This window comes from Squalius cephalus (assembly GCF_949319135.1).
Source record: "Squalius cephalus genome assembly, chromosome: 23".
Classification (NCBI taxonomy): Eukaryota; Metazoa; Chordata; class Actinopteri; order Cypriniformes; family Leuciscidae; genus Squalius; species Squalius cephalus.
The window spans coordinates 20215350-20242904 of record NC_137144.1 but is presented as its reverse complement, the minus strand read 5'-3'; the positions used below and the strand labels follow the sequence as shown (position 1 = coordinate 20242904).

At 38.4% G+C, this 27555-nt stretch overlaps 1 protein-coding gene across 1 annotated transcript in view; it reads right to left on the bottom strand.

Moving 5' to 3' along the window:
- The window catches only part of zcchc14 (zinc finger, CCHC domain containing 14), a 30376-nt gene extending 3185 nt beyond the window's left edge, over nucleotides 1–27191 (bottom strand). The window contains exons 1-12 of the mRNA XM_079860292.1: nucleotides 25830–27191; nucleotides 20231–20357; nucleotides 10296–10366; nucleotides 10019–10090; nucleotides 9697–9782; nucleotides 8201–8295; nucleotides 7369–7405; nucleotides 7003–7288; nucleotides 6731–6819; nucleotides 3056–3177; nucleotides 2758–2901; nucleotides 1119–2228 (exon numbers count right to left, since the gene is read on the bottom strand). Coding sequence (XP_079716418.1) covers nucleotides 1119–2228; nucleotides 2758–2901; nucleotides 3056–3177; nucleotides 6731–6819; nucleotides 7003–7288; nucleotides 7369–7405; nucleotides 8201–8295; nucleotides 9697–9782; nucleotides 10019–10090; nucleotides 10296–10366; nucleotides 20231–20357; nucleotides 25830–26471 — 2881 coding nt within the window. The 5' untranslated portion in view covers nucleotides 26472–27191. The remainder of the gene's footprint in view (nucleotides 1–1118; nucleotides 2229–2757; nucleotides 2902–3055; nucleotides 3178–6730; nucleotides 6820–7002; nucleotides 7289–7368; nucleotides 7406–8200; nucleotides 8296–9696; nucleotides 9783–10018; nucleotides 10091–10295; nucleotides 10367–20230; nucleotides 20358–25829) is intronic.
- Between the last annotated feature and the right edge of the window lie 364 nt (nucleotides 27192–27555).

Here is a 27555-nt window from a genome sequence, read left to right as displayed (position 1 = left end):
AAATAAATTAATTCATATAATTAATTTATAATTATTAATTAGGGTGCAAAGGTGTTCTGGATGGTTGTTACTATGTGGTTGCTAAGGTGTTCTGAATGGTTTTTAGCAAGTTTCTCTGCATTTGTTAGAATGTTGTGAGTGGTTTCCAGGTTATTTCTTTGTGGTTGTTAAGGATTTATGAATGTTGTTTTGTTTTGTCGTTGTTGGAGTGTTCTGAGTAGTTGCTACAGTTAGGCCCTGTGTCCACCAAAGCATTTTTTCATGCGGCTGGCGTATTTTTCCAATTGTTTTCAATGGGAGCGCATTTTTAATACACCAGGAGTGTATCGAGGCGCTGAGCATCTTTATCACGCTGAAGCACTCTTCACTGTCACCTTTTACCTAGCTGTCCAATCACAGTGGAGGAGGCGCGGTGACAAATACCATACCGACCAACCTTCACATTCTGCTTGTACAACGTCAACGGATGACAACAACAACAAGCATAATAACAGAACAAAATCATTTAAAACAAGAGCCAGAGCAAATACTTTATCGACATTTTTATATAGAAACAACACAGAAACAAACTATCTGTGAAATGAGATGCTAGTAACACTTCCGCGGATATTCCGCATCATAGCAAGCAAAGCGTCTCAACTGCCAAAACGCTCTCAAGCGCCCACAGCTAGGCGTCTTCAGCTGGCTAAAAACACTTTGGTGGACACGCGGCAATCTTCTAGACAGTTGCAAGAGTATTCAGGATGGGCATTCTGGAGCATTCCAAGAGCTTACTATGAGCTTGCTTGGGTTTTTTTTGAGTGTTTTTTAGTACACTGCTCTATGGTTGATAGGGTGTTCTATATGGTTGTTAGGGTGGTTCCTGAGGTTTGTGGAGTGGTTTTACAGCACATTCCTCCATTTTTGCTAGTGCGTTTGTAGGTTGGTGCAATAGGTGTTCTGGTTTTTAGCAAGTTGCTCTACATTTGTTGGGATGTTCTTGGCCGCATTTCCTGGGTGGTTTTGGGTGGTTGCTTGGGCATTGCTAATTTGATGTTAGGGTGTTCTAGGTCTGGGTTCTAGGTTGCTAATGTGTTAGGAGTCAATTAGCGAGTACTACTAATAAACAATGCTGTTACCTTGTTGTGCAGAGTCCATTGCCGGCTGCTTGCAGTCTTGTGCACGATGCCCACTCAGCCCACAGTTATAGCAGGATACATTCCCTGTTTTCTTATGCCCAGAGCTTCCGTTTCCCATGATTCCATGGGGCTGGTACACACCACCCCCTCCTCCAAGAAAACCCTGCACTGGCGGAAGCACAAGATTCTGTTGAGAGTCATGTGATAGGCTGCTGTTGTAGATAGGCGGGGCCACCAGGGGGTAGGAAAAAGGGGAGGCGGTACCACTTCCTGTGAGGAGCGGGCTGAAATGAAGCAAAGGACCTAATGTGAACACTGACGTTCCTGAGAACGGATGTGGAAAGTAGCCGGCGTAGCTAGCTGGAAGTGCCCCGTAGGAGCCACAGTTGCGGCTACACCCGCAAGAGCTACAAACGCACAATGAGGAACTGGAGTTAATGCTGTTTGCTTGCACCGAGGCGTAGCCGCTATTCTCTGTGGACGCTGGGCTAGAACTGTGCGTGACCACGGGTGTGCTGTTTAGACAGTAGGTATTGCCAGGTACTGCCGCCATGGGAACACTGCTGGCCGGTGAGAAAGAGGGTCTGGTGGAGGAACATGATGACGGGCAGGAGGACGGGGGAGAGAAATGGTACGATCCTGTGCTTGGAACAGAAGAAGACACTTGTAAGTGTAAGGGTGGGTGAGAGACGTGGTGGAGGGTGTTAGATGTGGCGGTGAGAGCAGTGCTGGTCTCCACCATGAGACCTGGAGGGGAACGAAGCACCGCGAGGGGCCCACGGGGGGACGACATGTCCTGGTGTCCTGGGGAACCGTCAAGACTCAGCCCAGGGAAAATGTTCTCAAGTCGGACACCCAGAGCAACCCCGGACCCCACTGGTTTAGGACGTTCTTCTGAACAGAGAGGGGGTGGGCGAGGTTTGCGGGGGGAGTTGAGAACCCGGCCTGGGGAGAGGAGGGGTAGGGAGGGAGGGGGCAAACTCATTTGGGAGGGATCATTCTGGACTGGGAGGACTTGGGCAGTGGGACGGGTAGGACCGGTGGATACCGCATGATTGAGGAGAAAGCATGACCGCTCTTTCTCGCCAGGATCCAAACCAGACTCCAAACCTGATAGAAGATAAAGACCAAAAGTGAAATATGCAATAATTGAATTAACAATTTATAAGTATCATGATCATGACAAATATCATGATTATGGTAATAATACAACAAAAAATATTCAAAGTTTTAATTTTAATAAAAATGTGTTAATAAATAATAATATTTATTCATTGTAATTCTTAATTTTAATAAATGTTTCATTTTCACTGCATGTTAGTTTTCAATATGCTTAATACTCCAATTACCAACTACATTTGCCACATGTGCAGTATACAGAAGTAATCAGACTACTGGGTAATGCATAATCATTCAGGTTAATGAATGAGCCGCTATTAGATACTTTAAGTGAATTTAAATGATTGATTTATTATATACTGACACAAGCAAACGTAATTAAAATATGTAATACATAAAAAAATAAAACACACTGTTTGGAATGGATTTTTGTATCATAGTGTACTATATATGTACACTTATTGTAGACAATTTAATGTCAGTTCTAAAAATATGTATGGTAAAAAAAAAAAGTTCTTACGTCTGTGAGGGTCTTTGACCCGGTCGAAGGAAGTCTCACGTGATAAAGGGGTCATTGGACTGGAAGGAGCACTGGAATAGCCCGAGGAGGAACTGCTGTCCCGTGGAATGGGCAACGAGCTGTTCTCGACGTCTACCCGTAACTCTTAACATACACACACACATAAAAAAAAAATATTATAACCTCTTGCAGTGTGTTGCACTTCAAAAAATTAGGTGGCATTCCTTTAATCTTTTGGATATTTTAATTAAAATGCAAAACATATTTAATTAGTATGATTTTTCAGGAGTGTGTGTACCAGTGCCACTTCCAGGGTGTATGTGTGTCAGGTGTCCGATGTGACTGGAAGGGGTCACTCTGGCAACCCCACCACAGGAAACAGGAAAGTGAGACACCACATATCTTTTCTCCAGCTTCTCTCTGACAGAAAAACAAAAAATAAATATTTTTTAAATATACCATTTGATTATAAACAATGACTGGATCCTAAATGTCAAAGGTTTTTTATAGAACATAATTTCCCAGCAATGACACCTAGATGGCGCTGTGCACAAAAACATCCCAGCACTCAATGCATGTGCATAATTTTGGCAGTGCATCAGTTAAATCTGATCATCTATGTAGATACTGACAACTTCGGTTCAAGTGGGATTTTAGAAACAGTTGTCTGATTTGCAAGACATATTTTTAAAATATAGTCGATACGGTCTGTATAATTAGGCTGGTTCAGAACTGGACACATTATTTACAGGGCCTTTCAGTTCAGACACTTTACCATGTGGAATAAAAATAAACACTCTTTAAGTTTTAGCTAGCGTCAATGAGAACCGTTTAATTGAGAATGAGACCCGTGAACCAGTATAATCTTGCATTTGTTGTTGTTTCCAGGCATGGAAAAGCTGTGGATTATTTCCTGTTATCTGTTTGATATCTTTGCTCCCACAGCTCTACCTGAGCAATGGAAACTTGCTGATGTGATAAATGGAAAAAGAATTAGAATGGTGTGTTTTCACAAAGGAACAGTGGTTTGCTCCACTTCCGTGCTGACAGTGAACTTTCAACACCAAACTCTTATCTGAAGGAAGTGATCTGCTCTGCAACCGTGTAAGTTGTTCATTTACCGACATGTTAATTGCTTGAAAATTCACAGATTGCTAACATGCTACAAATACGTGTCAACAACCGTGTTAGAATTTACTCCCCATCATGTCGTTCCAAACCTACATGCTGTTATTTTTTGTCACTAGGAAAAAAGTAACTATTTCTTTAATGGTACATTAATGTATTAAATCAAATCTACATGCATTACTGTTCAAAAGTTTGGGGTTGGTATTGATGTTTTTGAAAGAAGTCTCTTCCGCTCACCAAGGCTGCATTTATACTGATGAGCCAAAACATTATGACCAGTCGCAAGTGAAGCAAATATCATTGATCATCTCCTAACAAGGCCACATATTAAGCACTGTGTAGATTAGATGGAAAGCAAACAATCAGTTCTTGTAATCAGTGTATGGCAGGAATAAAGATCTGAGTGACTTTGACAAGGACCATATCTTCATGGCAAGGCGACTGGGTCGGAGTATCTCTGAAACAGCAAGGCTTGTGGGTTGCTCCGGATCAGCAGTGGTGAGAATTTTCCAACAGAGGTCCAAAGAGGGATAAACCACAAACCGGTGCCCAAAGCTCATCGATGCACAAGGGCAACGAAGGCTATCCCATATGTGGCATACAGTCAAATTTTAATGATGGTAATAGAAGGAATGTGTCAAAACTGCTGCGTATAGGGCTGCATAGCCACAGACCAATCAGACTGCCTATGATGACCCCTGTCCACTGTCGAAAGCGCCGACAATAGGCACATGAGCGTCAGAACTGGACTGTGGAGCAGTGGAAGCAGTGGGAGCAGTCCTTTTACATCACGTGGATGGCCGTGTACATGTGCGCCGTTTACCTGGGGAAGTGATGTCACCAGGATGCACTGTGGGACGAGGACAAGCCGGTGGAGAAGTGATGCTCTGGGAAATGTTCTGCTGGGATACCTTGGGTCCGGCCATTCATGTGAATGTGAATTTGACGTGTCACCTACCTAAACATTGTTGCAGACCAGGTACACCCCTTCATGACAATGGTGTTCCCTGGTGGAAGTGGCCATTTGCAGTGGCCACTGCAGACATTGTTCAGGAATGGTTTAAGGAACACGATAAAGAGTTCAAGGTGTTGCCCTGGCCTCCAAATTCCCCAGATCTCAAGCATCTGTGGGATGTGCTGGACCAACAAGTTTGATCCAACCTACTGGACTTGAAGGATCTGCTGGTAATGTCTTGGTTCAAAATACCACAGGCAACCTTGAGGGTAGGGTGACCACCCGTCCCGCGTAGCGCGTGCGCGCACAGCGTTTGAAGCCCAATTCACGCGTCACGCAAATTGAGACCGTGTCACGCATAATCTATGCTTGCTCAAAAAAAAGTTGGTCGCTCTATATACTCGAGCCCCAAGCAGACAAACGAACATTACTTGACATTTCAGCACGCTATTGTTGCCACACAAACCCCTCAGTTGAACTGCTGACTAGGTTGTTGTCAACTTTTTCGTTGTTGTCATGACAGCGCACGCACGCGCATACCAGACACACTTGGAAGGAAGGAACTTTTAGATGCGCGCTTTCCAATTCGAAAAATTCGAGAAAGAGACTGTCTGAGAGCCAACGCCATCATCAATTAAAAAGAGAAGGTGTGAGTACAGGAAACAAGAATGGGGAAATGAATATTTGTGGCTGAAAGGTGTTGAGGGGGATACCGAGAGGGCTTTTTGTGACCTTTGCAAAACGTCCTTCTCAATCGGACATGGAGGGGAATACGAGGTCAATCGTATTTTTTTTAAATACTTTTTTTTTAACTGTTCCTGTGATGTTGAGCAACTACAATTCCTGTTAATCCTATAAATTTGTATTATAATTTATTAATTTATTTAAAGTAAATAAATTGTAATGAAATATAAATAAAATTAAATGGTAAATCTTAAGTGGAAGTACATCTGTCAATTCATTGAATGTTCAAAATATTATGAGTCTTTATTTAGAAAAAAAATACACATTGGTTGGCCTATTCATGAGCATACATCAAAAATTACACGTTTAGGAGAATAGGGCATTATTAATACTATGCAAGGTGGTATGTGCTAGAAATGGGTAAACCACTATCAGTGAGTCTGCCAGTGGGGCACCGCCGCGCCAGACAGTGTCCCACATTGTCCCTCAGAAACATACCCCTTGTCCCCCCTTGGGCTTATTAGCAGGTGGTCACCCTACTTGAGGGGTCTTGTAGAGTCCACGTCTCGGCGGGTCGGCGCTGTTTTGGCGGCACGCGGAGGGCCAACAGCATATTAGGCAGGTGGTCGTAATATTTTGGCTCATCTATGTTTGATAAGGTGCTAAATGTGCTAACCGGATGTTTGAGGGCATTTTCTATTTATCATAGCAGCAATAACTGTGTTTAAACAACAACTGAATGTTTCTAAGGTGGTTTATGGCACGATACACACAGATTTAAAGGTTGTATCAGTGATTTCAGGCCCAAACATAAATGATTACATTCATCTAATCTTTCCTAACCAAAATAAATAGTGTTCCAACCAATCACCGACAGGGGTGGGTGTTGTGAGGTTTTGCGCTCATGCACGGCTGCCTATGACGGCTGCACGCGAAAACCTCACAACACCCGCCCCTGTCGGTGATTGGTTGGAACACTATTTATTGTTTTTGAGTGTTGGTGAAACCAACTGTTTTTGTGTGCAGATTTCAGAGCCTAGGCTGCCTACAGAGACGCGTTTTTTTTGACGGCATGCTTATGGGGCGGGCAGCAAGCGGATCGTTAGGAAAGATTAGATGAATGTGATCATTTATGTTTGGGCCTGAAATCGCTGATACAACCTTTAAATGTGTCAGTGTCATATTATGAGCACAAATCACACTCACTTCTGAAGCTCCAGCTGAGTCTTTAGTTTCTTCTTGGCCCCCTGAGTGAGGTCGTACTTGTTGAGATCCTCTTCTGTGAGAGCGAGGAACTGAGAAAGTGAATAAAGAGATCATAATTTAGATAAGTTGTAGTGGGAGAGATTTGTTAGGAAGGACAGATGTATTTCTTGGCAGCAATATCCGAAATCTGTTCCCTGAACCTAAATACATTTAATCTCTTATCTGAGAGATGATTCTCATACCAAGGGAAAGAGCCACTTTAAGTCACGTACCTCCTCCATGGTTAGCTGTTTGAAGACAGGGTAATATTTATGCAACCGTAGTTTACGAAGCCAGTCCAGGATGCCGTTCTGCTCCGGGCTGGGCTGCTGGGATAGGGGTCCGGGGTTTATGAGGTGCGTCTGTGGTGGACTGCCCTCCCCCATAGGAACAGCAGTGCCGGGGAGGATGGCCACCGCTGTCTGAGGGGGGAGAGGGGGCAGGTGGGCAGGGGTGCTCTGCGGGAGGGGGGCATGGACGCTTAGGACAGGCTGGATGCTGGCGACACCACAAATGGGCCTGGGACAGAGTGACAGAGGATTATGGATGGAGAGAAGAGAGATGTGTTAGTGTTTGGGGTGAGGGGTTGTTAAACTCACCTGCTCGCTCCCCTATACTGAAGCAAACAGCCCAGATCTGAAAAACATGGAAGTGATAAAGTGTGATTAAGGAGTACAGGATTATTTGACATGAAAAGATGCATGTCAAAAAAGGACAGAAAAGAATATCTCACATACACATCACTTTTCACATCAAAATGAAAAAATATGTAATTCATTTGAATAATTATTTTAAATATATAGATTTATTTCCTCTTACCATGACTTATCCTTATGTACAGAAACTTTATTTTGAGTTTTTTCCACCATGAGCCCAATTCAAGGGGAAGGCTATAAAACCGACATTTTAAAGCTATAAAAGCGGTACAGGCCCAGAACTGCACCAAAATGGCCCATTTGCACTGATATTATTTCAACTACAGGCTATTGAGTAGTAAACAATCGTAATATTAACAATAATAATAATAGTGTCCATAATGAATTGTTTGCTTATTGCATAGCCCTCTCTTATTGTATTTGATGGCTAATATAGGTGAAAAATACATCTGCAATGACTATTCTACAATTCACATTATCAATAAATAAGAATTTTGCACTTATTTCTATCCAAGGGGGTGTCTGTCCCTTCCCCCACCGCTAAAAATAACATCACAGATACACATCTAGGTTCTAGTGGCCTTTCGCCCTATTAATAGTTTCCCAAGATGAGGTCACTTCTGAAGCATCTCAGCACAAGCAGGTCAAATCAAATTCCATCTGAGCTGAAACAAACTCCAACCCCGTTTCCCCAAGAGATGGTGTGGTCCTGAAACAAACCTCTATGGTGAAGTGGCAGGGATGAACCATTGCAAGGGGGAAATAAGGGGCTTACTTGTGCTAGTAGGGAGCTGCGGTGCGGACGAAGTGCTGAAGAATAAACAGACTTTGTCGTGTTTGAGAACATGAGGCGGAAAAGAGGTCAAGCATCTGTGGGATTGAGGAAAAATCCACAAATTTAATACAATTTTGATTAGGTTTTGATATAGCAAAAACCAAGGCTGGACGATCTACAAAACAAAATATGAGATACAAAATATATAAAGAAATGTAACAAAATAAATAAATGAGTATGTATATATATGGCTAAACACTAAGCTTTTAATTGTTTTAACTACAATTTATTGATCAGGAATTAGCTCAATTTAAGCAAATGCACTACTTAAAAACCATTGCCGTCTCAGAAAAACAGTTTTTGGCAGAATAATAGAAGTTTGACTCAGAGTGCTTCAGCAGAGTTGTGGGAAGAATTGTGAGAACTTTGATGAATCACAATGAAACATGAGTTGGATGGTGATTTTTAAAAATCTTGTAAGAAATATAATCAAAAATGCATCTCTAGCAAAGTGAAGCATGGAGGAAGAGTGTCATTGTGTGGGGACTTTTTATCTGCTGGTATTGGTGAGCTACTTCACTGTGAAAAGTCATTTAATGCTTTGGAGTACAGGAGAATATTGCAGAATGGCTTGCATCCCACAAATGAAAAGTTGTTATCTAAAGAGGAATGATCAGATGTTATTTTTCAACAAGACAATGTTCCTACCCAAACTGCAAAGACAACCAAGAAGTGGCTTGAGAACAAGTCCATCAGGCTCATGTTTTGGCCTGGTCGATTGGTCTCACATTAAACTTAACCTAACTGGGAGTCATTTTTCACCTACTAATGAACTATTTGAAGCCATAAACATTGAGTGGAACAACAATACTGACTCTTCTTCCTGTAAAAAATAAATTATATATATATATATATATATATATATATATATATATATATATATATATATATATATATATATATATATATATATATTCTTTTTTTTTTTGTTAGACACAAAATCAAATGAATCAAAAACAGTGCTACTTTTTTGTCAGGATTTTTTGATCAATAGAAAGTAAAAAACTTAATTTTTTTTGAGTTTATATATAAATTTAGTTTTAATGAATCCTTGCTGAATAAAACTATTAATTTCTTTGAACGATAGTATATATAGAGAGAATGATATATCTATATCTATATACTGTATATGTGTATAAATATATATATTTGCCATAAAAATGTAATAAAATTAAGTTATTTTATTAAATGAGTATTTTAATTTATAAAAATATAGAATAATAAACAACAATATTTCCCCACATATATTTTTACTAAACCTTTTAATACTTAAAAAAGGCCTTTTTTGCGCATCAACTGCATTTTAAAATCTATCTGTCTGAAAATATATTGTAAATATTACATTTATAACCCATCCCTGATTAAAAAACATTATATAAATGAGATTTAGTGTATCTGTTTGCGCATTTCGTGTTAGGATTCAGAAGCAGAAATACCGAGGATCTAGTTCATGAGTGGAATCAAGTCCAGGCATCTGAGGCAGAAGTTTCTCCAGACATTCATCAGGAAAGAGCTGAGACAGCTGAAGAGAGAGAACAGAGACACAATCATACTTTTTCACACTTTATTGTTCGAGTGCTGACAGGTTGTGAAGATTCACTGGTTTTCAACTTTACAGCATTGATTATTCTTCAATCAAAGTCAAAGCATTTTTCGACTATTCAACTTTCCAGCGGTTCCAGTGATGGGCAAGAAATTGGGATGAACAGGAATGCTAATGTTTTATTTTTAAGACTTTTGGTCACATGACACACTCACCTGGGAGATGAACTCCAGCACTTCCTGAGGGGTTTTGCTGACAGTCGACAAAGTGGAGTCGGACCACAAGGCCTTCAACCAAGACAACAGTATGACAAACATATAACATGCCAACTACATTTTACACTTTGGCTACAATTATTCTGTAAAACATATGACACAACTACAGAAAGGACCTCTTTTTGCTTGAGATACAGCCTAGATAATATGCAGGAGATCTTGATCAACGGTTACTGTTTTTCCAACAAACTTTACTGGAAACTGACACAAAACTCACCTCCAGTATGTATTCTGTTGGTTTGTCTGATTTGGGTGTAACTCCTCTTAGTTCAATTCTTTCAACATAAACTGAAAAAAAAAGCACAAAAAAAGACAAGAAAGGTTCAAATCTGTTTGGTTACAGAAGACTTTTAAATTGTTGCGTTAATTGCTGTTCTTTATGGAAGCTTGTTTCCGCCACAGAATAAAACATTTTAAAAGATAATTGCGACTTTTCATCTCACAATTTCACGCAATTCTGACTTAATAACACGCAATTGCGACTTTATTTCACGCAATTCTGACTTTATATCTCGCAATTCTGACTTTATAACACACAATTGCGACTTTATTTCACGCAATTCTGACTTATATCTCGCAATTCTGACTTTATTTCTCAGAATTGCGAGATATAAGTCAGAATTGCGTGAAATAAAGTCGCAATTGCGTGTTATTAAGTCAGAATTGCGAGATATAAAGTCAGAATTGCGTGAAATAAAGTCGCAATTGCGTGCGACTTTATTTCACGCAATTCTGACTTATATCTCGCAATTCTGAGAAATAAAGTCAGAATTGCGAGATGTAAACTCGCAATTGTGAGATAAAGTCGCAATTTTTTTTTTTTTTTTTTTTTTTCTGTGGCGGAAACAAGCTTCCATAGTTCTTTCTATTAATCAAAGAATCCTTTAAAAAAAAAATGCATCACGGTTTCCACAAAAATATCAAGCAGCACAAAATTGTATGATAATAAGAAATGGTTATAGCACCAAATCAGCACATCATGCAGAATATATGAAATCATATTCGCCACAAAGTTGAGATTTGTCTTGAAATGCTGGATTGTTTCACTCTTGCATTCCACGCATAAAAATATAGTTACATTTACCCCAAAATAACTGAATGAGTTACATTCACTCCCCAAGCTTTGAATGTGAATTACACACACATACTCTCCACAATGAATTATGGTTGTATTATCACAGACTGTTTGGATTCTATTAGAGGAGAAGAGTATGTGAGAAAATCCTCCAGAACTTAACAACCTCTCAGACGGTTTCTGGCAGGTCAGAACGCATTCGAGCATATTTAGCTAAGGAGGAAGAACCCGAGAGAAGCCTCCAGGCAGTTCATTTCACAACATATTTTGGTGGCAAACCAGTGAAGTTCAAAACAGTAAGGTTAAACGTGAGCAAGAGTTTCAGAGAGAAAATAAGGAGCGACATGAGACAATATATATTGTTTCAGAACTTTGTCATCTTTAAATGGTTTGATGTTAAAAAGTTTGGGGTTAGTGAGATTTCTTTGAAAGAAAGTTAATACTTTTGTTCAGCAAGGATGCATTATATTGATCAAAAGTGAGAGTAAATGGTACAAAAGATTAATATTTCAAATGCTGTTCTTTTGAACTTTCTATTCATCAAAGAATCCTGAAATAAATGGATCACAGTTTCTACAAAAATATTAAGCAACACAACTGTTTTCAACATTGATAGTAAGAAATGTTCTTTAAGCACCAGATCGGCATATTAGATTGATTTCTAAAGGATCATGTGACACTGAAGACTGGAGTAATGATGCTGAAAATTCAGCTTTGCAACACGTATATAAATTACATTTGAAAATATATTCATATACAAAACCGCTATTTTAAATTGTAATAATATTTCACAATATTACTGTAATAACACACCGTTTTACTGTGTTTTTCACTTGAAAATGTAAAGCTTTGGTATGCTAATGTTCGTGATATTCATATATTATAAGTGTGACTTAAGTGTCCAGCTTAAGTGTGTACATATGCACACACACACACACACGTTCACACACAAGCGAGCAGGAACACATCCGGACTCTGCTCACCGTAAACATGGGCGAGCGTGTTTAATATACCCTGCAGAGTCAGCACTTCCTGTAGTGTGTGTGTGTGTGTGTGTGTGTGTGTGTGTGTGTGTGTGTGTATGTGTGGACAAAGAGCTGAATGTAATTCTGTGAGTTCTACACATCCGAGAACAGAAGATCGCCTTCAATTCTCTCATTCACTGAGATAAATATTTTAGCCATTTCTAAATATAAGATCAAGCAACTAGCACAAAAAAATGGGGTCCTCAAAAAAGAAAGTATAAGCCATACAGATTTGAAAGTTAGTAATCGATCGCAGAACTTTCTTTGTTGTTGCACAGACTTTAGAGCTTTTTCATGGTCTCATCTCTTTCCGCAACTCCGGCAGGCGAGTGTGAGCTCATCTGGAATGTTCCGGAGAGCAAGAGGCTTTTCCCTTTGGCAAAGAGAGATGCCTGTCTGCTCCTCCCATTCCACCCACCAAACCCCTCATTACACTGTTTTTATGTGTGTGTGTGTGTGTGTTGTGTGTGTGTGTGTGTGTGTGTGTGTGTGTGTGTGTGTGTGTGTGTGTGTGTGTGTGTGTGTGTGTGTGTGTGTGTGTGTGAGTGAGTGAGTGTGCGCCGTGGAGTGAAAGTGAACCACAAACCCAGAGAGAGGTCACAGCCAGAGGAGGAAGAGATTTGTGAAGTGGTTTGAGATGACAGACGGACAAAGGCAAATGTGTGAAGTACAAATGGGATGAGATGCAAAGTATTTTTAATCTGGAAGAAAAAAAAAAATCATTTTAGAGTATTTGCTCAAGTGCAACATCACTAAAACATTCCATGCCGGATGTTACAATTACATTCAGGTGTTTTCATGATGTTTACGATTACGATTGCATGGGAATATATACCATGTATATATGAATAATATATGATGCTTAAAATAGAACGTGATGCGTTTTCCTTTAGAGGATGTGATTTTAGAGTATTTTGCTCTGAAACACTCTTCTATCACACTAAAATATTTAACTACACCAGTTCTCCAGTAGGCTAAGCATTTTTACACTATTGTTGTAACAAAGCACACTATAAACAATTTAAATTATTCATGAATCACAAAGAGCACAAAAGCAGCACATAATCCTGTAGAGAACAGAAAGGCAAAATGATGTAAATTTTACATTATGTTATTGTTGTATTTTATATTAATTTAAAAAATATTAATAATAGCAATAATAATGTTAATTAAAAATACATGTTATTAATGATACAATTATTATATTTATATAAAATATATTGAATTAATATATAGTACCAACATATTTAAATATACTATTGATATATATTATATATAAAATATATATAAATAAATATATATACAAATATTATTATTATTAATAATTATTATTATTATTATCATTGCTATTTAAAAACTGGTGTAATATTAAGTGAGTGAAAAATACAGCAATAATATTCAAGGACACAGCACAAATACATTGTTCATTATCCTCCCGCTCCCTCTGACCTTTCACTGCAGGCATCATTGCACTTTTCAAGCTTTGCTCACTGCACAGGGGCATTATGGGAACACACCTGCCATCTCTCCTGTCCTCCCATGTGAGTTTTCAGCACTGGGCTCTAATAACTCATGGATATGCACAGGTGCAGCTGACCTGAACAAGTTGTTTTCTTTCATCTGTCACTTTTTGCTTCTTTCTTTCTTCACCTCTCCTGTCTGAACCTCCTGAAATGATAGAGGTTGGTTTTCTATACCGTTATGTCATTTTGCTTTGAATGTTTCAAATGAGTTATGGAAACGTTTCTTGATAAATACACCTCCATTCAATGGTTTAGGGACAGTAAGACTAAAAAAAAAATGAAATATTCATTAAATTGATCAAAAGTGACAGTAAAGACTTTTACACGGTTACAAAAAAAATAAAAATGTTATTTTCAATGTTCGATTTATCAAAGAATTCTGGGAAAATACAGCATTGATAATAATAACAAATGTTTCTTGAACATAAAATCAGCATATTAGAATGATTTATGAAGGATCATTACCTTTTAAAATATTTTGAAATAGAAAACAGCTATTTTAAATTGTGTAATAACATTTCATAATTCTAACTGCATTTTTTATCAAATAAATGCAGCTTTGGTAAGCAGAAGAGACTTATTTTTAAAACATTTTAAAAAATCTTATAAATGTCGTTTTTTAATTATTTATTTCAGTATGAATTAAAATGTTATCATACACAAAACATAAATATGATTATATAAATATTAGATGATAGTAATAATTAATGTTTGAAATGCCACCTATAAAAGTATATATTTTATCATTAATACTATATACAGTTCATTATATTTAAAACAATTAACTTTCATTTTATGAGGAAACATATAATTTCCCAGAAAGATCTAATCTACACCAAGTTTCTTTGTCAATATTGATTTTAATAAAGTTTGAAAACAATCTGATCTATTATAAACTGTTTTGATATGACTGAACTTAGATGAGAGAGAAATATGTATAATCTATACATAAAAAAAATATTATAAATATTAAACAAAAATATAATAATAATTAGTTAAAAATAATGATGTGATGATTATTTGTGTTTCGTCACAAAATGTTTGAGTAACTGTGCTGAATTTCTTTGAAATGAAATTCAGTAATTTCCTTTTCCTTTCATTCCAATTCAAAGTCAACATCCTGTCAGGTCAATTCAATCACTCATGAAACGTCTTTTCATGGTCAGAAGGAGGAACTTCAAGTTTTCAAGTTTTTTAGAAAACTGCAGGATGGGTTTCCATAATACTTCTGCACTCAATCGTACCACACAAAATATCTAGCCTATTAGTTTTTTAGATATTGGGATCTCTGTAGTTGTAATTCTCTTTTCAAATAGCACAAGATGCCTGCAGTACTTTAATTCATCTGTTATTTGATCTAGAAAGTCTATGTCCATAATGGAGATGCACCAGGTGACGAGACAACAAATTTAGCTTTAGTTTCATTCAACAAATGTCAAAATAAATGAGTCTTAAAGTACATTTGTGAAACTGTTCTTTTGAATTCCGCCCTAAAAGTTCCTGTTAACAACCCACCACATTTGAACACACACTAGGGTAGTCAAGGTACCAAAATTTCAGTAGTCGGTACCAATACCAGTAAAATTTCATGGTTTTCAGTACCAATTTAGGTACCAGAGCAAAAACTGTTGAATTAAATAAAGAGTTTGTCTCGTCTGTTGGTTATCACTGTCAATCATCGCAGTTTCTGATTCAATCGCACATTTAAAAAAGGTTATCAATCCAAAACCTTTGCCTTGCACTTTGCATTGTGAATGGTTCATTAACAGAAAGCAAGAGAAGAGCCTCCCATTATACCACTATATATATATATATATCACTAAGGTTGTCAATCTCTAAAGCGCAAGCTCACTGAATTCTGCACTCTCACGAAAACTCCCGTTATAAAAAAAAGCTGTCTTAATTGCACAAAGAATCTCTTCTTTATATAGTGTTTAATCTTTGTTGGTTATAATGAAAGGATTAAGCGGTTAAGGTTAAGCGGATTCTGACTAACGTACTGACTAGCACTTCTGATTGGCCACTGCGGTCATGAGCTCAACAGATACGATTGTGATTGGCTACAATGCTCAACGCTTGTAAAAACACGCTGTAAACAGAAACCTGAGCGCTCAAACAAACACGAACGAGAGCGTTTAAAAGCAGCGTCTATCAGCGGTTAACGAATATACCCGGTATTTTGTTATTCCTGGAACAACATTCCTGTCCAAAAATTTAGTCCTAACCTTAACCCTACCCCTTAACCTAACCCTACCCATAACTTATCCCTAAAATCAAAGGGAAATGATAGGTGAATAAGAATGGTGCAGAAGCCCCTAACCCTTGTTGTAAGCCAAAACTTGACATAATGTACTTGATGAAATTGCGTTCACAACCCTATAACATCTCTCTTTGTCTCTTTGAATCACACAAACAAACACATTTCTATACTTTTTTAATACACTCCCACACACATACCTTCCTCTCTATGCTCTGTATACTTTGGATGCCCTGGGGCTTGCAGTTGCCGCATGCCTGATGCCAGGCCGGGTAATCCGAGGCATTCTCCCATTCTTACAGCTCTAGTTACCCAGCGAGCATTATAATGCACACATCATAACTCCACACACAGACAAACATTCAAGAACAGACAAGCAGATCTAGAGTCATGGATGCATACACATCCTTTCCAACATCAACTCGACAAACAGCCGAACTCGGCCGAGCTTCTGGGAATTTCAAAGGATCCCGAAAATGCCGTTATCATTGTGAGATCCTGTGAAGAACAGCTGTTTTGAAAGTCTTTGATCCGACTCGTGTACAAGTATATAAACCTCACAGGTTTTAACAAAGTCAATATCCAATGGGAGTTGAGTATGTTCGATTAAACCCAATAAATATGAATGTGTGTGTGTGTGTGTGTGTGTGTGTGTGAGGGTGTTGACGGATTGCTACGGCTCGTGCTGAAGGCATGCGGTGAAGCATTGAGGTAATGCAGCAGAGAAGCATTAAATTACCAGCAGACAAAACAACAGTCTATCTCTGCTCTGTTCGATTCCAATGGCCAGTGCCTTCAGCATACCCGCTGAGCACAAAAGCCTTCCTGGACTGACATTTCCATTATGTTATGGTATAGATATGCAATGAACGGAGCAATATGATCCCAGGTCATAAGAATAAGCTATATACACAACCGACCATATCTTTTAGCTTCAGGCATTTTAGTTTTATATATATATACACAAACACATGGTTCTTCATGTCAAACGTCACTGACATTTTCTTTTGCAAATGTAAAAATCTATAAATATATTATGCTGATGAAATAGAAATAAAACACTGAGATAAGCTGAGAATATGCACGACATGCTAGTATGCAAATGTTTTCTGGGGAAAAAGGAGCAGTTTGTGGATTCCTGTTGTTCTGCTATCCAGAATCAGGTAATCCGTCTTCCTTTTGTGATCGTTTTTCAAAGCAAAATTGGATTGGATCACCCTAATCCAGATACATACTTATTCACATTACCAAATCTGAATTAACAGTGCTGTAAATGGGATCACAATGACTACAATTACATGGACAGCAACAGTAATTTAATTATTGACCTGATTCTGAATAAAACAATATTCTGATTAAGGTGTTTACATGAGTTGCTTTTAGAATATTCTTTTCATGTTCCCATTTTACATGTTATAGAACACAGATCGATTAATGGCACACGTCATTACGTCACCATATCACTGACGCCGTCCGACTTTCCCTCCAGAATTTCACGTATCAACATACAGTTCATCTTCGTTATGGTACCATACAGTTTTGGGTGTTTCATTTTTAATTTCACAAGAGCTTCAAGTGCAGTTAGACGGCGGCTGTTGACCGGTCCCCCTAAAGGGGCATGGTGATGGAAAAAATAGGGGAAATCTCCATCCCTTTAGGGGCTCGGTAGATCCTCATCTGACCCAACCCAAATAAATAATAATAATATTAATGAATAAAATAAAAAATAAAAACAGACAAATATATGCAATAAGGGACGCAATATTTAGAAACTAATTTTGACTGTCTCTGATGATTGAGTCATTGTAATAAATATGCAGTGTAAAAAACTAACACTGTTAGTTAAAGTTAAATATATGAATCAATAAAAATTAAGTTCAAAATATAAATAAATAGGTATACAACATGATTCTAACATTGTATTATTTGACCAATTTTAAATCCTGATTTTTTGGATTGAAGTTACCCAATCCTACTAAAAAGTTTTGAACAACACATACTGAAGGTTTGATCCAGATCAAAACCCAAATGGATTCCTTGATCTAATCTGATTTCAGAATCCCTATTTTCGTATGAACAACCCATTTCCAAGATCTAATCCAATCCGCTAGCCGAAATCTGATCAGATTACTTTTGAACAACTGGGCCCTGCTGGTGCTACTGTTGCATTAGCCAAAAGCGAGACAAAATAGGACCAAAAATACACACTTATGCTCACAACAGAGCGTAATTCAAGAAATGACAGCACACATCCCAGGAAAACTTGTGTGGACATGTGAGTCTATGTAAGATGTAGTAGGTTGTGTCTCTAATATTCTCCTCAGGATTAAAACAGAAAACTACACAGTCTTTCAATAACACTCAAACCAGTCTTGAAAAGTGCCAGGCCAAGATATTCCATTAAACATGAGGCAAACTCTCTCATGTACCACAAGTTAAGAATGCAAACTCTGGGGACTCATACCCATTTGTATTTATAGTCTGTCCACAATAAGACCCAAAAGTTCACGCAGAGTGCAGAGATCAATGATCAAAAATCTCATAACTACAGCTAAAGAAGCCATTAAACCTGATAAGCAGACCCTTATGCGTGAGGCTCAATCTTCAACCAGATATGGAATTCATAATAAATGGATTTTATGTAGCATGTATTTCGGTCCTAATAACAATAGAAAAACATTGCATTCCAAACCCCATAAAGCAATGTTAAAACTCTGGAAATTAAAACTGAAAATAAACTATATTTCGTCGCAGTCGGGCTGAAACCTTGTATCTCCAAAACCTCAAGAAATGGAAAAAACACTATATTTTTAAATAATTAAACACTGTGATTTATATATGTTCAGACACTTGCATGTGTCATTATATTATTAGCATTTTACTGAAATCAAGCTCAAATGGAGTTACAAGGTTTTTGACCAGCACATTTTTGAAGAATTTCAGACATACGTGTTGTGTCCGTCAATAGAACGGCCGCATCTGAGGCAGTAAGTGCATTGCGTTTTCATCAACTTACAGGTTATAAAGTTTACTGCAGCTATGTGGGCGCTCAGTTTTTCCTGACATTTGGCCAAAATCTCATGTTATAAAAAACATCCTTCACACAGGCTATTTAAGACAGAATTGGATATGACTGTGACAAATCCTAGACTAAGACACTCTTTCTCTGCTCCTCAAATGCTTGAGTAAAGAAAACGCAGTACTCATTCAAAGAGTTATTTATTTTCCATTGCATTGCAAACAAGCAGAGACGGTCCAAACAGTGTGCGGCACTTCATTCAAGATTGAGTTATAAGGTTTTACGGACAGTTTGAGGATCCAATGGAGTTACAAAGTTTAGTCACAAGCTATTTTTAATACGTTTCATTGGTTAAATATTTGTGCAAAAAAAAAAAAAAAGACAGATGTAAGCAATAGATTTATGAAAGAAAATGAAAATGACGGAATATGGAGATGCGAGGTTTCCGCCCAACAGCAAAGATTTGTTAGTGAGGCAAAAATAAACACAACAGCTGTCCATACTCTGTTGGAAATGCAATTTATTTCATATTATTTAATAACAACTTCTATATTCATTACAACCCTTGCTTCTGAGATACTGCTTATTTAGTCTTTGTAGATCTGTGTGTGTGGGTATCAACTTAATTCGGTTTGTGCACCTGATACAAGCCGCTGCCTGCATCATATAAATCTCCTGTCTGGGAACATTCTTGCTTCCCAGTACGTTACAACAGCGATGGTCAAAAACACGTGGACAAAACAGTCACTCTATGTAAACTTTGTTCGATGCGACATATTGGTAAGCCATGGGTACGAATTGTTAATTCGTGGCCACGATATACAAATATTTCCCTGCATGTCATGTGTTGGCTCCACATGATAGTACAAAGCATACAAAAAAATAAACGTCTACTACATTTGGACATCGCAAGAGGTCGCCTCATGGTTGCTCTTGGCTGAAAACTACCAATTAAAACGGTTCAGGTCAAAAACTGGCTACTGGCTAGATATAACAGATCCTGGATTACCACCTAAAACTAATCACTTTCTGCAAACTAACTGTCACTCTGATTAATGTATCCTCCTCTGCTGGAAAAGGCCTGAGAGGAGGGGAGAACATATTTTCAACCAGCTGTCTCACATGAATGAAACTTTGGTTTAAAAGATTTCAGCCTGCGCATTCTTGTTCCAGCTTCTGTATTAGCATGTCTTGCACCCAACAATGTGGAGTGCGTTTGTTAATCGTATTGCAACTAAAGTTGTGGAACTCACCTTTGCTGGGTTTTCGGACGTGCACTTTGAGTGGCATTTCCTGGCACAAGAGCGACGGACTTGGTGGCACCATTTCAGGACCCAAGCCTTCATCTGTCTGACCTCCTGTGACCTCTCGTTGTACAGTCTGGAAAAGAAGTTTAAACATAGGTCAGGTTGAACATGGGCATACTGTCCCATTAGTGCTGTCACACTTGGGTGGGTGGGTCTTGCAATTAAATGCATTTGCTATTTAAACAACGTGGCGCAGGACGTGAAAATGATAACTGCGTCAGGCTGAAACTAGCAAAAAAGCATTGAGCCGGGTGTATGATAGAGCCCAAAAAGTTGAAATTACAATAAAATCACAATTGCAAGTCTCAATGTGACATGTAAATTCAGAATTAAGAGATATAAAGTTGCAATGATGAGAAATAAAGTTGTAAACTTTTTTTTTTTTTACTCTTGTATGTCGCTAAACAGTTTTGTTACTATGTTGTTTGCAAACATATTCATGTTCAATGAAGCAACTTCCTAAAAACTGACTAAAAAGTGAGTCATGGACTTCCTGGTAGTAGATGACTGTTCTATAATTAGTCATCCTGGTAATCAAGCCAACTCAATACACATGAGCCATTATGTCATTTTCTTCTGAGCAGCACATCTAAGAATTAAAAATAAAATATATAGAACTTATTTCACAGACAGGACTTAGTTTAAGCCAGGATTAAGCCTTAGTTCAATTAGGACATTTAAGTAGCTTTTATAAATGTGCCTTAGAAAAAACATTTATGGTGTGCATCATGAGACAAAACAATGGCACTGATGTATTTTAAGAAATGTCAGTGCAAGTTACTTTCAGTTAAAACAGCTCAAACATGCATTTTTGTCTGGGACTAGGCTTAAGCCTTGTCTGTGAAACTGGGGGATAAATGCAAATGTTTCCCATTTTAGCTTTGCTTTATCAGATAATCAGATTACAAATTCCACAACCCATTCTGATTTCTGATCTGAGGTTACATCTTCCAGCTTGCTAAAGAAGAGTTGAAGCAAAAGGAGGCCGGTACCACAAATGCTAAGCACAGCAGCTAGTAAAAGCCAGCTCTGAAACCAATTAGGACTACCGTACAGTCCACTGCTGCCACATCCACATCCCACGCTGCCAAATCTCCGTTCCTCTCTTCCTCTCTTTGAAAAACATGCCCTTCTGTTGAAGACTCAGCTGAAGTGTGGATCACAACATAAAGGAAAGAACTCCTTGGAAAAATACAGCTGAGAAAATCCGTTCATAGCAGACAAAGAAGAGCAAGGATTATTTTTAAGGATTATTTGACAAGCTGTGTTTGATGTAAGCAAAAATATTGCTTTTGTGTCAGTTTAAAGTCAGCATGATATGGCCTTCACTACTCCTTTAACTAAACAATCTGACATACAGTAATTTAGTGTAAAATAAGAGCCAATGAAAAAATGTAGGCGGGAACTTGATTTTATCCATCAGGAATTGACTGGAACGTTAAACATGGGCATTTATTTATAACAGATTATGACAATTTTGGCAATGTTGTATTATTTTAATTGTGGGATACAATCGAGAAGGTCAAGATCTCTGAGATGGGACAAGCCAAAAAACATTTGGATACCGACACTGGATGCGTTTAAAACTAGCTATATAATTGTTTAGTGAACATATAACTACTATTAAAAAGTTTGGGGTCAGGAAGACTTTCAAAAATTTTGAAAGAAATCTGTAATGCTTACCAAGGTCAAAATATTGGCGATATTTGCTATTTGTTTATTTAAATATTAAGTTCATTTCAGCAATTGTTATGCATGTGTTTGCACCCAGCTCCCAGCTCTAGTGATTTGGTGCGCATAAACATTTCTCATTGTTATCAGCCGTTGAGCTGCTTAATATTTCAAAAGAACTCACAACTTTCAAAACTTATGTAGTTTTTGTCTACTGAATTTTTTTTTTTTTTTTAAGCTGAACAATTGGCATGTTGTTAAACTCCAGTACATTCCATTGAACACACTGTATCTCTATACCTCACAGCCTCGTTTTCATTCCTGTCAAACATTATATATGGTGCCTCTATTGCTTTAAAAACACAATATGTGGAAAGTGCTCAAATGGGCCCAATTTGGATGTCATGGCATCTTTAAACAGTGCTATTAGACATGTTATTCAAATAAATGTTGGCGATTACAATCAAAGTATCACAAAAAGCTTCTCAAGACAAAAGAGCATGTGTTTTTGTTGATGTTTAGGCTAGTATAAAGGTCTCTTGAACAAGCGAGCAGTCGGTGCTTCCTGATGAATCACAGGAGAGTTACACAGAGGGCTGATTTAAGCATGGAGAAATGTGCTGAGCTTCACTTCATGAAAGCCAAAACCAACAAATCACTAAATAGAACCGCCTTCTCTGCCTTCACAGGGTACTTTCCCACTACACCCGCTGAAGCACAGGTCTCGGCAGCATGTGTGCCTCATGAGCCCATGTCAGTACAGATAACACTCCACCAGAGTTATTTAGATCTGACAACACTGGGATCACACAATAAAAGACTCAACATACATTAGGAAGTGTTTTATCACATTTTGCCAACATGCATTTTTACCGTTTTAACCGCACATTGATCCTTCACTGTAGTACTGTAAGTATAGAAACCAATTTCACATAACCAAAAAGTTATTTTAATCACGAAATCACAATTAAAACAAAACACACACACTGATTTCTGAAGGATTATGTGACAGTGGAGACTGAGGAAATGGCTGCTGAAAATACAGTCACTAAAATACAGTAAAATTCAGCTTTGCCATCACAACAGTAAATTACCCTTTAAAAAGTATTCAAATAGAATACAATTAGTTTTAATTTTAATACTTTACTGTATTATTGGTCATATAAATACAGCCCTGGTGAGCATAAAGCCCAGGACACACCAAGCCGACTGTGTTGTCGCCTCTCGTTGGCTGCGTCTCGGCCAAAAAGCTGCGCTTGAACACACCAAAAGGACTACAGGCGACTGTCAACTAGTAACTAGTCTATTTTCGTCATTCAAAAAGGGAAACCGAAAATACGACTGCAGATATACAAACCCGAAAACCATTTGGAATATCAGTCTTTATTTTCTGATCACTTTCTTCATTATAGCCAGCTCATGTTATTAAGAAAATATCTATGTATTCGAATGCTCAGGTAAGATGATGCAAAATTTTAACAGCCTTCTATCTGTGCTTTCATGACTTCTTTGCTCGCTTTCATAATTTCGCTTTTATTCTCGTGCACTGACTCGTTCGCTAAGCTGAACAGCCGATCAAAGTTCTCTCTCTTAGCGATGGCCTGACACCGATTTAACTTGCTGAATCGGCCCCCAAAAAAGACCCAATGGCGTTCGACCAAAGCCAACGGTGCGGAACATACAGAAGAAACTAAGCCAACCAATGCTCAAAAACGGCCCGATATTCCAAACTTTTGACTGATAGTGTTAGTGTATATACACTACTGGGCAAAAAATAGTGAATATTTGGTCTCACATTAAGCTTAAAGCCTTAAACTTAAACTGGGAGACATTTTTCAACTACTATGAACTATTAAATCCAATAAAATTGATTGAAAAAGCTGTAAAAAGCTATTCCCGTGCTAAGTTACTTTATCTACACTCTACTACAGTATTTGTGCAATTCTTGCTAATTTCCTGAACAGTGATTCGTGATTGAAATGGTAAAGACAATTAAAAGACCACTTAATACTTTGCCTTTTTTTTTTTTTTGCCCAGGAGTGTAGTTAGACTGGGGGGGGGTCGTCATCTGAACGTCATTACAGATTACAAAAAAAATGGTGTGGTTCTTTCTTTCAGTCTCAGTCTCACACAGACGGTGCTGTGGAGGCATTTCAATCTCTGCTTAGACATATCAAGAACACGATGACATGAAGACAACAAGATGCCATAAAGACAGGCAGTCCTGGTGTGGTTTTAATAACACCAGCTAAGAGCAAAAAATAAATAAAAAATCCATAGCAGATGCTATGCAATATTCTTCAGAACTGTGTGTGCATCGTGTCAGCACATTTAATGTCATTTTTACATCTATTTATTCTGGAACTGTTGTATAATATCATATTCTATAATGAAAGGGTTTTGCTGCTTCTGTCAGTTTTCAAAGCCTGTTTGTTGACTCACCAAGCTAACATTTTTGAGTTACAACATAATTATACATTTGCGATATTACATTACTACACGCTGGGTTTAAGAAAGTGTAAGTGTGAGTCTCGCGTCATCGTAAAGGCACTGATTCATTGAGATCACTCCTGCACTTGGAACCCCCATGAGAGGATGGAACAGATTTAAACAGTAAACACCCATTGGTTGGAGTTGTGTGAGATCTCATGGCTGAATTGTTTGTCTTTGCCAGATGACCCCAGTTCATTATTGTTGCTCTTGGTGTTCCCCATAGATACTGTTGAATAAATCAGGTCTGATCTGTATATCTTGGGGTGTATGGCCTAGCGCTTAAAAGTTGAGGCTAGTAAGCAAAAAGGTTGTGGGTTCAAACACCAAAAGGGGTTTTATGAACCATCAGCATTGTTGAACTGAGACACTTAACCCCAGGTTGCTCAAAGGGGGCAGTCCATGTTGCTTTGGATAAAAATGTCGGTCCTATGAGGAATTAGTTATAGGCTAAATTAACCACACTGTGACACTAACATTATTTAGCATACATTCATAAACTCGTTTAACACCTTAAAGCGATAGTTCATCTAAAAATAAAATTGTTACTTAGTGACATTCATCTTCATCACCTTGCGACTTTCTTTGATTTACTGAAAACAAAAAAGATACATTTTGGACATCCATTGTTTTCCACACAAGGAAAGTGTGTGGATATTTTTATTTAACAAAATGTTGTATGGACCATAAAAATAAATAATCTATTCAACTAAAGCAATATTTTAAGTCTTCTGCAGTTATACGGAAGCTTTATGTAATATATATATATATATATATATATATATATATATATATATATATATGCACATGCCTATAAAATGTGGATCTTAAATTTAAAGATGCAACTTTTCTGAGAATTAGAAATACTAATAATCTATTTAGATTGGTAATAATCAATTAATCAACCATGTGACCCATTCACTTTCTTTGACATTCAGCAAAATATCTCTTTTTGTGTTATATGGATGAAAGTCAGTTACACAGGTTTGGAAGTCGCAATGAAACGGAAGTAGTGCAAATCTTTTCTTTCGTATTGTGACGTACATCAAAGTATCGAAAAAGAAAAATGTAGGGCAGGGAACTTTTATGCACCGGTTGTTGATTGGATCTAAAAAATGTGGGGCTTTGCACACAAAAGTGAAGGCAGATGAACAGGGTTTGAACAGACTAAATGATTGGAGATGTCCTCCATACATCACCAGACAGAAGTCTGTCGTTTTCGCTGGAAGATGCATAACTGCATCTTGATGAAACATTTTGATGAAACTTTTTTTTCTAAAATGAAACGTGGATGGATGAATGGTTCACAATAAGATCATTAAAACGCATTTGAGAGAATATGCAGGGCGAATTCCATTACATGCAGACTGTAAATGTTTCCCACCTTGCAGCACGGACATCCGGCCTGGCAGGAGTTTAAGGTGGATGAGGTGATGAAGGAAGAGAAGGTCGGGGTCACGCTCACGTTTGGGAGAGCAGCAGCACAAGCCCCGCCCCCATGTGACGTCGACGACGCCTCACCAACTGTCACCTGTAGGATCTTCTGGATTTGTGTCAACTCTTGCCTCAGCACCTGCTTTTGATGAAAACTAAAGGCGGGATGGTTCGAAGCCATGGTGAAGAGGAGCAAAAATTGCTCTCCCGTCTGGCCATCGTTAAGCTGGAGTCCGTAGTTATTAATGATAGTGTCGATGTGAGTTAGTGTGCGAAACAAAACTCCTGCCGCTACGCGGTTGTCCGAGCTGAGGAGCGCGAGCGAGACGAGCAGTTTGCTCCTCACGACCACATCCGTGATGTTGGCCAGGTTGGCGAGGTCAGCCGGGTTGTTGGCTTTGATTTCTGCATCCCTCAGAGAGTGGTAGTCTTTTCGGGCTAGGTCTTCCAAACACGAACCGAGGAAGCGCAGCTCAATGGGAACGCATAGGTCCAAAAGGCCGCAGAAGAACTCAGCCCTCTGCGCCGAACTCAACACGGAGAACCAGCGGTAAACCTCCTCTCTCTGAACAAAGCATCTGTTCTCAACCATCTTAGACAGCACTTATAAAATGCATCAGATATTAAAAACAAAGTTCATACAGCAGTGGTCGATGGCCTTTACGAACTTTACAAACTTCCAAATCATTCACTGACGTAAACATCCATGAAGTTTTAGGCAGTGGTCAGTCTGAGCGTCTCAGAACCCCTACAACAAGACATGCTACATGGTTTCCTTCGTGTTTTATATGCCAGCGATTGCATTATCTCGTCAAAGCCATATCAAGTTGGTAAAGAAAGAAATTGTGTTTACTGTAACGTTAATCCCAGACGCGCGGCGGCGCAGCCCCTCTGCCCGCCCGTGTCTCTCCTTTTTCGGCAAGCCCCCCTACGTGATCCCCACGTCAGCCAGTTATTCAATAGTCTCCAGGACACATTATAAAACAAACACATTTCTTTCAGATCTTACAGTATCCGTTAGAACGATTCGTCCAGATGAAATGATCGGCATTGCTGTGCACGCGCAAAGGAACCGTCTTCGGGCAATAAACATTTTGTGTGGAAAACTCCCCGGTTTTAACAGTTTGACTGGTCTAATGGACGTCAATATATCCGTATATTCCTTCCTCGGACGATTTGTTACATTTTTTTTAAAACGTGACACTTTACCCGCTGCTTTTGTTTGCACTTCACGCGAGTGAATTAATCTACGGTTTCGTTGCCTATCATTATCCTGTCTTCAAGTCGAGTAAGGAGAACTGAGTGTAGTTCACTATCCCGAACTTCACACAAACCCGCCCCACTGCTGATTTTTATTGGATGAGCAGCTTGTCAGTCATCACATTCTGCGCCGTGATTGGCCAAAACGCCATTCTCTTATTTCTCTCAAGCGCCTGCAGTCATATTTGATGTGGACAGTAAAATATTGTATTATTTAAAGAGATAGGGTACATTCACTTAACATACATTCTTAACTGAATTTTAGACATACGGTAAGTTTATTAAAATTTTATAAAACACTATGAATTATTCCTGTGGCGGTCTTGTACAGGAAAACCCCTTTTCTGAAGTATGCCCTTGGATAGCCACTATAGGCATATTGGAAATCTCTGGTTTTGTCATTTAATGATGTCAAC